Source organism: Pan troglodytes, chromosome 8, assembly GCF_028858775.2.
Source record: "Pan troglodytes isolate AG18354 chromosome 8, NHGRI_mPanTro3-v2.0_pri, whole genome shotgun sequence".
Taxonomy (NCBI): Eukaryota; Metazoa; Chordata; class Mammalia; order Primates; family Hominidae; genus Pan; species Pan troglodytes.
The window spans coordinates 112,015,679-112,028,306 of NC_072406.2; the positions used below are offsets into that span (position 1 = coordinate 112,015,679).

The 12,628-nt window shown below is 42.8% G+C and overlaps 1 protein-coding gene across 5 annotated transcripts in view; it reads right to left on the minus strand.

Annotated features, from left to right (window-relative positions):
* The window catches only part of DNMBP (dynamin binding protein), a 135,369-nt gene that overhangs the window by 30,494 nt on the left and 92,247 nt on the right, over positions 1-12,628 (minus strand). For all 5 annotated transcript variants that reach the window (XM_016962390.4, XM_016962391.4, XM_063817620.1 and 2 more), the window contains 2 exon segments: positions 1,233-1,426; positions 275-374 (listed from right to left, as the gene is read on the minus strand). In XM_016962390.4, coding sequence (XP_016817879.4) covers positions 275-374; positions 1,233-1,426 — 294 coding nt within the window.

Sequence of the window (12,628 nt, forward strand, 5' to 3'; positions counted from 1 at the left end):
TAAGTTGATCTCATGACCCAGTAATGGGCTGCAACCATGAGTGTGGAAAAACATTGTACTGTATGACATCCAAAACTACTTCTATTGCTAACATCCTATTATTACCCCAAAGTAGGCTGAGACAGAAGGAAAGCTGAGACAAGTAACCTCTGGACTAAGTACCTACACCTGTATCTTCCCGGAGGCATAGTTACTCAGTATCAGGAAGGCCACTTACTCCTGCCCATGAAGTTTTTTTAAAAAGCTGCTTCTGAAACAACACAGGAGCTCATACCTACAGCATCGCTGATTTCCAGAGCAGCCAATAATTGCTTCGAGACCTTAATCACCATCTGCATATTTCCAAAAAGTCCCTCAAAATCAATGTTTGGTACCTGAGAAAAGGAAACAAAACATAAAGATGCATGGAAATGAGCTTAATGGCATTTCAATCATCTTAGGAACAGCTCTTCAAGAATCGTAGAAAAATTGCTCAAGGTCACTTTCTTCACTCACTTTCACGAAGTTTCCAGACTAGAAATATCCAACATTATCTTTAGTGTCATCCTTTGTCCTTGATCCAACTATTCTCTGCCACCCCCACCAGCACTTTAGTAAAGTGATAATGGAACCAATTTGGTCTACAAATGCACTGGGATACAAATTCCCACCCGCAACCAACATCCCGTAGCACTGCCTACCTGCTGCAGAAGTACTTGGGAGTGAATGCTCCAAGGGTGTAAACCCAAGCCCAGCCCAGCTGGTCAAGTTACAAACAACAAGGACTATAAACCCCAGGACATTGTTACCCTTTTCTTACTACCTCCGGCATCTAGAAAAGTCCCTAGCCTACTCACATGTTAGTAAGGGTTTCCTGGATAAACTCTATATGAACAGGTACTAGAGTCATGTAACTGCTCACCCCCAGGTTTTGTTACATCATCACTCAGCCTTCCAGCAGGGCCACGATTCAGACTCCCTGGAACTGCTTTCAGGAGCCACAGAAACAGGAAGTGTCCTAGGAGTGACTGCAGTGTCTGGTAGGTTAACAGTAGACTTGACAAGTGAAAGGATGCTGAAGGCTTAGCTGATGACACACGTATGTTGAGGCCCTTGATTAAGAGCAGCAGCACTCACAGTCACAGTTTCTATTTCAAATCCAATAAATCTGTGGTGAAAGCTCCTATATCCTAATGCTTCTGGCCTGGAGGACCATATTCAAGGTCAAACTAACTCTGTCTCCCAGTTCCCACCTGTGCCTGCTGCATGGGTACCATGATCCGCTCAATACACATTTCCAGATCCCGAATGTAGTCTCTTTCTGTCTGAAGAAGTTCTTCTATGACCTTGGCTCTCTTCTCCAGCATCCTCTGCTCTGGATTTTCGGCAGACACAGACCCAGAAGGGGCCACCAGTGATGAAGACTGGGAGGAGAGGAGCGTCATTTCTAGAAGGGAAAAGAGAACTGGTTAGCAGCTCTGGGTGTAAATGCAGCACCCTTCCACAGTTTGAGGCAAACAGAACCCATTCCCTGAGAACCAAAGGTCTCACTATTGTCAACCCTCAGGAAATCAGATCGCACATGTCAGTAAACAGGGACAGCTGAAGCGCTTAGAAAGCCATCACTGCAGAGAGAACTCCAACCTGTGCAATACCATTTTGAGAATGTGTCCTGAAAAGAAGTAGCTAGCCCACTTTGAGTGAACAAAGCATGTCTACAAGCTCCTTGCAAAAGAGGTTAGAGGGGTCTGACCTTATAAAGACTTGCTTTCACTTAATCAGATATAAAACATGGTCCATGATCAAAGCACCAGAAATAACAAGCTGGAAGTTCAAAATACAGATGTAGCACATTAAACAGAATATTATGGGGAACATAGAACAATGCCAACTAAGGGTAAAATAAAAAATAAGAAATTATCCATCTGAGATCTGGATAATTATAGGACCTATCATTTTCCACTCACTGTAATGGTAGGTCAACACTAGCATATAATGAAATAGGTAAAAAAAATTGTTTAGATTTTCCCTATGAAAACCTTAACCAAAACTCACAAGCAGGTTTTGTTACTCAAATGTCCTAGTAGATACAAACTTACTATAAACATGAAGCTTATCAACGGTATTTTCAAGTATAAGAATCTCTAAGAACTAAACTGCATTATTCTAAAAAACAAATATGTATCCTGTCATTAGCTTTTACAATTATCTGACTATTACTTAGATACATAGGATGAGAGAGTTATCTATAAACATGGAACAGCGTTTGTTCATCTGAAATGAGCATTAAACATGGTAATAAGCAAAGGAAAAGAACAGCAGTGAAACAATCAGCCTCTGCTTAGTCTATCAAATTCTTTATGATCCAATTAAACAACTACAAATTTGGTATGTAAATATACTAGTAAGTCTGAGTACAATTACAGGACTATTTTAACCCAGGTTTAAGAAGCAAAAACACAAGTGTTCAAACTACTTAAGGAAAGTCGGCCTTCACAGCAGATTTTATTCTCCAAAACACTTTCCACACTGCTTTCTCTCAGAAGTTAGGAATTCTGGGACGGGTGCAGTGGCTCACGCCCATGATCCCAGCACTTTGGGAGGCCAAGGCTGGCAGATCACTTGAGGTCAGGAGTTCGAGACCAGCCTGGCCAACATGGCAAGCTCCCATCTCTACTAAAAATACAAAAATGCTAAGCATAGTGGCACACACCTGTGATCCCAGGTACTTGGGAGGCTGAGTCATGAGAATCACTTGAACCCAGGAGGCAGAGGTTGCAGCGACACGAGATAGTGCCATTATTGCACTCCAGACTGGGTGACAGAGAAAGACCCTGTCTCAAAAAAGTAATTCCAGTGTTTTAGAATACAACCCAAATTCTGGTTTCTAGATGCCATTCTCCACTAAAAGGAGGCAGGGTTCTTTGAAGAAATGGCTAATTCCAGGGCTGGGGCAGAGAAGGTATAGCTGAGCCTGAAATGTGGGAGAAAGTGAAGAAGTACTCAACAACACGGTGGGGATAGGTCAAAGGGCACAGAGGTCAGCTTGAAGGGGCTCCCACTGGCCAATCTGGCACAATTTGAGTATAAATGAAAAAGCACAATGGATTATTCCACTGAATAAGAATCTGTAAGTACATACTGATAATATATAAGTACATAAATAAATGGGGGAGAAGAGAAAACTCTTTGTTATGGTAGAATGTCAGCTGATAAATAAGAGAAGAAATAATGAAGTCAGCAAATCACCATTTTAGGCCAAGTGTGGTGGCTCATGCCTATAATCCCAGCACTTTGGGAGGCCAAGGTGGGTAGACACTTGAGCTTGGAGTTCAAGACCAGCCTGGGCAACATGGTGAAACCTCACCTCTACAAAAAATACAAAAATTAGCAGCACATGGACTGGCACACACCTATAGTCCCAGCTACTCAGGAGGCTGAGGTGGGAGGATGGCTTGAGCCTGGGTGGCAGAGGTTGCAGTAAGCTGAGATTATGCCACTGCACTCCAGCCTGAGTAAAAAAAAAATCTGGCCAGGTGCAGTGGCTCACGCCTGTCATCCTCGCACTTTGGGAGTCTGAGGCTGAGGCGGACAGATCACCTGAGGTCAGAAGTTCGAGACCAGCCTGACCAACATGGTGAAACCCCATCTCTACTAAAAATACAAAAATTTGTATTTTGCCTGTAATTCCAGCTATTCAGGAGGCTGAGGCAGAGGTTGCAGTGAGCCAAGACTGCACCACTGCACTCCAGCCTGGGAGAACAGAGCAAGACTCCATCTCAAAAAAAAATCCATGTTCATACAAAATACACACTGAAGCTTACTAAGGGGCACAATATATGCAATGTACTCTTAGTTCATTAAAGAAAAAAAACTGCATGTGGAGAGTGGGGATTGACAGAGAATGAGATAAAAACAGCAAAATGTTAAATATGGGTGAATTTGTATAAAATGTATACAGGAGTTTTCATTGTACTATTGCAATTTTCTGTACATTTGATATTATTCAAAATAAAACTTAAGACGTAACAGAAAAAGCTCTTTCTCGAACTTTTTGGTAGAATGAATGGCAAAACTTGAAGCATAACCCTGATTTCATCAGTGTTCGATTATGATTCTAAATTCATTGTGTTACATGTAAAATTTATTTCTAATAGCCTTGTTTTAAATTTTCTTTGTGATCTCAAAGCAACAGACTTTCAATCCCAAATATGGTCTCATTAGTGCCAAGTTGAGAATAGAAACTCATTTTAAATACAAGACTAAAAAGCTCTGGAGAGGGAGAACATTTACTGAATTCCTATCACATGCCAGGTACTTTACAGATTATATCCCTGAACTCATTTAATACTCACATCAGAATTTTTAAGTAGGTATTATTACTCCCATTTAATAGGTAAGAAAATCCAGGCTTGGAGAGGCTGACAAACTTGTCTGAGGTTATATAGTGAGTAAATGGCAGTTGTGGATTTAGAACCTAAATATATTTAAATCCAAATCCTGTGCACTTAATCCTGCACCATTTGGTTTTCCTGGCCTGGAATCTCAATGAGAAAAGGTCAGGGGCTTATTTGCTTCAAATCTTAAAAACTCCCTGGAAACCACTGTGTACTCTCCTGAGAATCAAAATTCTACTAATTATAGTAGTTGAAAACACAAAGTACCAGCAAGCACTTACTCATCAATCAGAAGCCAGCCAGCCTATGTATTAGATTTTTATTTCTTTAAAATGGAGAAAAACAATAACAATTCTTTTAAACTACCAGCATGCCTTCCCCTGTGCCCCCACCCCCCAAAAATGGGGTTTATAAACTATTGAGCAGCCTTTAAAACCCCAAACACTTTGGTGTGATTAAAAACCCCTGTGGGATGTTTTCACTATATTGCAGTTTCCTGGACACCATCCCTGGGATTCAGATTCAGCAAACCTGGGTGGGACCGGGGTATCCGCAATTTTAATAAAACCCTAGGTGTTTCTTTCCCTCCTCTTTCTCTTCCTCTCTCTTTAAAGGAGGGGGTTGTTACCCAGACTAGTTTCAAACTCCTGGGGCTCTCAAGCGATCCTCCCACCTCAGCCTCCCAAGTAGCTGGGACTATAGGCATGTGTCACTGCTCCTGGCAACCCAAGGTATTTCTGAAGACACAGGTGACCTTCAGGTGCCACAAACATTTATTAACACTCAAAGAGAGTTTTCAAAGATTAAGTCAAATTTCAAAGTCTGGCTTGAAATGACTGTAAGTATAAAAACTTTTTCCTTTATGCCACATATATTCTAATAAAAATATCTGCTCTAAAATGTTAGTATCTGGGCCATGCGTGGTGGCTCATGCCTGTAATCCTAGCGCTTTGGGAGTCTGAGGTGGGAAGACTGCTGGAGCCCAGGAGTTCAAGACCAGCCTGGGCAATATAGTGAGACACCCGTCTCTAAAAAAATTAAATTTTTAGTATCCCGGACAACAAAGCGGGAGAAGGCGGCCTTCACCCCCAGCCAGCTGTGGTGGAAAAAGAAGCTTTGAATCTTGCACTTCCCCACTATGTAGCTGGGGAGCCTTGGAAATGTCCACTTTTATCTCTTGGCCTCAATTTCCCAATCTATAAAATGAGGATAATAATACTTGCTTTGCAGGGTAGTTGAGGGAGTTAAACAAGGTAATAACCCAACAAACATTAGTCCTTTTCCCACAATGGGCCCGAATATGCCATCTGCACCTGATAGATGGTAAATGCACTTGGTAAAATGTACCAAGCAGAAAAGTGCCCTGTGCAGACTCTAAAATTCCACTTTTCTATGAGAACAATAAAATGTGCAGACGAGCTCTTATTTTCTTCCTAGGATAGCCCGGCAGGTGTTAAAGGAGCTGGGACTGTTGCACAAATTTACTTCCTGTGATAAAACAATTAGTTGTGGGGTTCCTTCAGTGTTTGTGGCTTACCCCCCACCCCAAGTCCTGATTCCATTCCTTCTCAAGACACCCCCAGCCCTTTCCGGTTAGTACATTATCACCAGGCTCACTTCCTAAAGTTCGAAGGAAGGGAGTCATTAGCCCACGGCTTCCCACAACTCCATCACACACACTTCAGAGTTAAAGAGCAGAGCCATGCGCCCTTCCCTTGCCTCAGAAAGCTGGATCTATCTCTAATGGGGAAAATTTTGAGCTCCCGGCCAGATCCCAGGTGCCCTTGAGCGGGGACGAAGAGGCTGCCTGTTCCACTTCCTTCTGTGCTGGCTCCCACACCCCAGGACCTACCTGCAGTGCCCAGAGTTGGCTGTGTGTGGAGGTGTGGGCCTGAGGGTAAGCAGGCGGGACAGAATCTTCCCAGAGCTCTGGAATGCTCCACAATCCCCTAAACTCCTTTGAATAGGGTTGGCATTTCCCCCAGGCTTCCCACATTTACATATGAATCGCGCAAGTCACCCGGGCTATCACAGCAGGGCTCGTCCTAAAGGATGGAGCTGGAACCCTAAGCGTACTGGACTGAGAAGTGCACCAGCGGGCCCAGCAGTACCTGGATCAACACCTTCCTTTCTATTTGGTGTTCTTTCCTAGTCCTAAAACCCTCGAAATTCCACCTCTGGAGTTTGAATCTAAGATTATTATCTCTTCCTTTTCTACCCCATGCTAAGCCTTTTTGTTGTTGTTTTGCGTGGGAAATGGGGAATGCCCTTTTGAGGAAAGAATTCCAAAGGCCCAGCCATCTCTTGTGATGAGAGGCAAAACTGTGAAGTGGGCAGCAGTTGCCTGTTTAGTCTGCTCCTGGGCCTCTCTCTGCAGTCTTTCACCCACAGCTTAGCCAAGGGACCCCAAACCTCCCCCTCCTTTAGGCAATGAACCCTAAAGCCATCACAGAGCAGATTTCAGCTGGGTAGTCCCAGGACAGCAAGAACAGGGATGGCAGGAGTGATTCACAGGAACCGGGAGTCCCGCTCACATCTTCCAAACATTTACACTTAAATGAACCAGGGAGAAGAAAGGCACACAACAATATGCCACAATTTTTTAAGAAAATGCACAATTTTGTAAGAAAATGGAGAACAGGGAAAAGAGACGAAAGAAAGGAAAATCTGCAAAAACCCATACATATTTCTATATAAACATATAGGCTGGGCACAGTGGCTCACGTGAGGCCTGTAATCCCAGCACCCTGGGAGGCCAAGATGGGCGGATCACCTGAGGTCAGGAGTTTAAGACCAGCCTGGTCAACATGGTGAAACCCCATCTATACTAATAATACAAAAAAATTAGCCTGGTGTGGTGGCACACACTTGTAATCCCAGCTACTTGGGAGGCTGAGGCAGGAAAATCGCTTGAACCCGGGAGGTAGAGGCTGCAGTGAGCCGAGATTGTGCCATTGCACTCCAGCCTGGGCAACAAGTGTGAAACTCTGTCTCAAAAAAAAAAATATATATATATATATACACACACACATATATATACATATATATACACATATATACATATATACACACATATACATATATACATACACACACACACACACACACATATATATAAAATTATGTAAGTGTAGAGAGAAAGGTCTGGAAGGAAAACACACGAAATTAATCCCAGGGTTTGTCTCAGGGAAGGACCTAGGATTTGGGGGAGAAGTTGAGATCAATGGGGACTCAAACTTAACCGATACTTTTTAACCTCACAGGAACAAAATAATTAAAAAAAAAAAAAGTCATACTGGCTGAGCACAGTGGCTCATGACTATAATTCCAGCATTTTGGGAGATAGAGGCGGGAGGATCACTTGAAACCAGGAGTTCGAGACCAGCCTGGGCAACATAGTGAGACCCTCAGTCTCTACAAAACAAACAACAAACAAAATTAGCTGGGCGTGGTAGCACGCGCCTGTAGTCCCAGCTACTCTGAAGGCTGAAGTGGGAGGATCACCTGGGCCTTCGAGGTTGAGGTTGCAGTGAGCTGTGATAGCTCCACTGCACACCAGCCTGGACAACAGAGTGAGACCCTGTGTCAAAAAGAAAAGAAAACAAATATTTATATGGCACTATGTGTGTCATGCACTGTTCTAGGTATTTTACAAATATTAATTTAGCTTCAAAACACCCTATTATTGTCCCCATTTTACTGATGAGGAAGGAAGAAAAATTAAGTAACTGCCCCAGTAAGTAGAAGAGCTGAGATCTCAACCTACCTTGGCTCCAGAGTCTGTGCTCTTGACCAATAGCTATTCTGTCTCTTTTTTTCCCAGGAAGGCAAACCATATGCATTCTAACCTGGAATTCCACTTTTGGGTTTTGGTAGCCATCTGGTAGCTAATAGCAAAGTGGTGCAATTCTAGAGCACAATTTAACCTGATAATTAGAGCCACAGTTTGCCCACAATAAGACTGTGAACAATGATACATTTAAGCATATTTGCACATATTAATATGATTGCATTTATAAAACGCCACCCAATATAACATAAATTATAAATCCCTTAGACAGGCTGGGCACAGTGGCTCATGCCTGTAATCCTAGCACTTTTGGAAGCCAAGGCAGGCGGATCACCTGAGGTGAGGAGTTTGAGACCAGCCTGGCCAACATGGTGAAACTCTGTCTCTACTAACATTACAAAAATTAGTTGGGCGTGGTGGCGTGTGCCTGTAATCCCAGCTACCCAGGAGGCTGAGGCAGGAGAATCGCTGGAACCTGGGAGGCAGAGGCTGCGCCTCCAGCCTGGGCAACAGAGCGAGACTCTGTCTCAAAATAAAAAAATAAATAAGTAAATCCCTCAGACAGAATCTAACCTAGTTGTGTCATACACAGTAAATATGCAACGGTATTCCAGGTAATTTATGGCAGAAATTATGTGAAATGAAGGGAAAGGCCAATTTTATTAAGTCCTTTCATTTTAAAAGTTAAAATCGAGGGCAAAGAGGGATAGGGGAGTAAATTAAAACTTTAATATTTTTTCTACTTAAAAAAAAAATCGAACCTCAATACTTTATCTACTTTAAAAAAAATCAAACCTTATAGCCCAGAAGCCTGCTTTTAGGAATTTATTCTACTAAATAATTGGACAAGGGCACAAATATGTTCATTCAGGGATGGTCAATGTTTTAAAAAGCTTAGAAGCAACCTAAACAGAAAGAACTAAAATTTCCTCAAAAGGGTCTGGGTAGAGAGCAGTGGAGTGTGCCTGTAGTGCCAGCTACTCAGGAGGCTGAGGCAGAAGAATTGCTTAAATCCAGGAGGCGGAGGCTGCAGTGAGCGAGATCACGCCACTGTACTCCAGCCTTGGTGACAGAGTGAGACTCTGTCTCAATAAAAAACCAAAAGAGCAAAAGGGCCCAGGTAAATAAACTATGGCATGTCCATATAATAAAATACTCTTATAAGGCCAGGCGCAGTGGCTCACACCTATAATTCCAGAACTTTGGGAGGCCAAGGCAGTGGATCACCCAAGGTCAGGAGTTCAAGACCAGCCTGGCTAACATGGCGAAAACCCGTCTCCACTAAAAATACAAAAATTAGTTGGTTGTGGTGGCACGCGCCTATAATCCCAGCTACTCCGGAGGCTGAGACAGGAGAATCACCTGAACCTGGGAGATGGAGGTTGCAGTGAGCTGAGGTTGTGCCAATGTACTCCAGCCTGGGTGACATCTAACGTGAATTGCTGAAAAAAGTTTATGAAAGAATTGTAGTTTTGTTAAAAAGGGAAAAATATTTTAAATGCACATATTTGAAAAGAGTGTTAAAGGTGACAGAAATCGAGTTTTTCCTTTCTTTTCACTTATTCCCATTTCTAGTATTTCTATGATGAATATATAATATTGCTATGACAAAGAATAATAAAGTAGAAAAAAGAACATTTGCTATAAAACGAGAATGTTCTAACAGTCAGCCCCCAATTACCGTTAGTCCATTTCAAACGTTCTTTACCTTTTAATAATCTGAGGTTTCTTTCCTGACCTATCAATCCCTATAAATGGATGAAGAAAATAGGGGCCAGGCGCGGTGGCTCATGCCTGCAATCCCAGCACTTTGGGAGGCCGAGGCGGGTGGATCACGAGGTCAGGAGTTCGAGACCAGCCTGGCCAACATGGTGAAACCCCGTCTCTAAAAAAAATACAAAAATTAGCTGGGCATAGTGGTGCCCACCTGTAGTGTAGTCCCAGCTACTCAGGAGGCTGAGGCAGGAGAATCCCTTAAACCCAGGAAGCAGAGGTTGCATTGAGCCAAGATCGCGCCACTGCACTCCAGCCTGAGCGATGGAGTAAGACTCTGTCTCAAAAAAAAAAAAAAAAAAGAAAAGAAAGGAAAACATTGTTGAAATAATATGCAAAAAAGAAAGCAAAAACACAACTGCCTGCCTAGCAACGCATCTAGAAGCAGTCTTTCTGCAGCAAACCCTGAGAGGAGGCGATTTGTCTGTACACGTGCTCATCTTCTCCCCAGCCCTGCCTGGAGGAATCACAAACCCTGGTTTTCCGTGTTACCACAACACTCTGGCCAGCCCACCCAACCCCCACTGCTTTTCCTCTAGCACCTACTTTACTTCTATTTGGAGAAATTTTATCCTGCTCTGTGTAAAACTTCCAGAGCTGCAGGGCTCATAGCAGACTTCCTGGATCACCAAACTTCAGAGGTAAATCTATTACAGTTAGGTCCTAAATCTCAACAGCAAGAGGAAAAACGTTCCTGGTGGCTTTTGCTCTGTAATGTCGGTCTATTTTGGCAAGTAGCCTGAAGTAAAATCCCTGCTGGGAGAAATTCCACCTCGGAGACCCAGCTCAAAGCCTCCCTTTCCCCTTTTCATATCCAGGTCCCAATCTAGGCAAACAGGACAACAAGTGAGGATCAAGTGCCCAAATTACAGGAGTCTGCAACTTCTTTTTTTTTTTTTTTGAAAAGGAGTCTCACTGTCACCCAGGCTAGAGTGCAGTGGCACAATCTGGGCTCACTGCAACCTCCGCCTCCCAGGTTCAAACAATTCTCCTGCCCGAGTAGCTGGGATTACAGGCACCCGCCACTACACCCAGCTAATTTTTGTTCTTTTAGTAGAGACAAGGTTTCACCATGGTCTGCAACTTCTTATGCTGCAGGATAGTGAGTTTAATACTAGGAGTAACTCAAACACCATTTCCGAACACTCACCAAATACACATAAATCCTAGCATGGTATGCTGATAATCTTAAAACTGTGGGATTATTATTTTTTAATCTTTAGGCAGCATAAGTAAAATAATCGACATGGCAAAGATAATTTTTGTAAAATTAAAGTTATCACTGTTTAATAAGCAAATTTTTATAATGTCAGTCAATAAAACTTTACATGAAAAGCTCTATTTTCTACACACATACACACACAATCCGATGTTCTATTTTACCAAGGCTCTTGAGGCAAGGTAATAGTGCTCACGTTTTACAAATGAGGAAACAGGCAAAGAGGAATAAAATGACTTGTTTAAGACCAAACAGCTCATAAAGCAGCATATTCAAAACTGGCCTCCCAAGCCAGTGCTCTCCATTAAACGTCAAGGCCCGTTCTGGATTTTGTGTCTTATCCATAAAAGCATGGCCATTTCCTGCATTATATTTCCATTAACACTACAGTGATGGTTCAAAATTTGCTCAACTACATAACCCTCTATTTTTCTCTCCTACTCTATAAAAATCACTTTCTTCAGTTTATATTAATTAGGCGGTTTACTTTTATTCCTTCCACTTGCTCTCATAACATTTTATATATCTTTTACAACTATCCCACCTTCCCCCCCCAAAATTAGTTGATCTAAATTATAATCGTTTAAAGTTTTAATTATAGGCTGGGTGCTGTGACTCACGCCTGTAATCCCAGCACTTTGGGAGGCCAAGGCAGGTTGATCACCTGAGGTAAGGAGTTTGAGACCAGCCTGGCCAACATGGTAAAACCCCGTCTTTACTAAAAATACAAGAATTAGCCGGATGTGGTGGCGTGCGCCACCAGCTACTTGGGAGGCTGAGGCAGGAGAATCGCTTGAACCCGGGAAGCGGAGGCTACAGTGAGCCAAGATGGTGCCACGGCACTACAGCTTGGGCGACAGAGGAAGACTCCATCTGGGAGCTGGGGCAAGGATATGGAAAGCTGAAATGTCCTCTAAAGCATTCTGTAGTTTCAGTCAAGTTGTTTCATCTGTTGGAACTTCAGGAATAGCAAAATAAGTGGAGTTAAACTAGATGGTCTTTAAAGTTAGTTCCATTTGAGTGAATGAATCTAGTCTAACAGGCAAGATATAAATTCATGAAACAAAAGAATAAGACATAATAGAATAAACTTAGGTAGTAAGTGTTTAGGTTTTATTTATTTAAAAGGGTGAACCTAATCTCTCAAAATAAGGATTACTATATTTCCTTTTTTTTTTTTTTTTTTTTTTTTTGAGACAGAGTTTTGCTCTTATTGCCCAGGCTGGAGTGCAATGATGTGATCTCGCCTCACCGCAACCTCCGCCTCCTGGGTTCAAGCAATTCTCCTGCCTCAGCCTCCCGAGTAGCTGGGATTACAGGCACGCGCCACCACACCTGGCTAATTTTGTATTTTTAGTAGAGAAGGGGTTTCTCCATGTTGGTCACAGTGGCCTCAAACTCCCAACCTCAGGTGATCCACTCGCCTCAGCCTCCCAAAGTGCTGGGATTACAGGTGTGAGCCACCGCAGC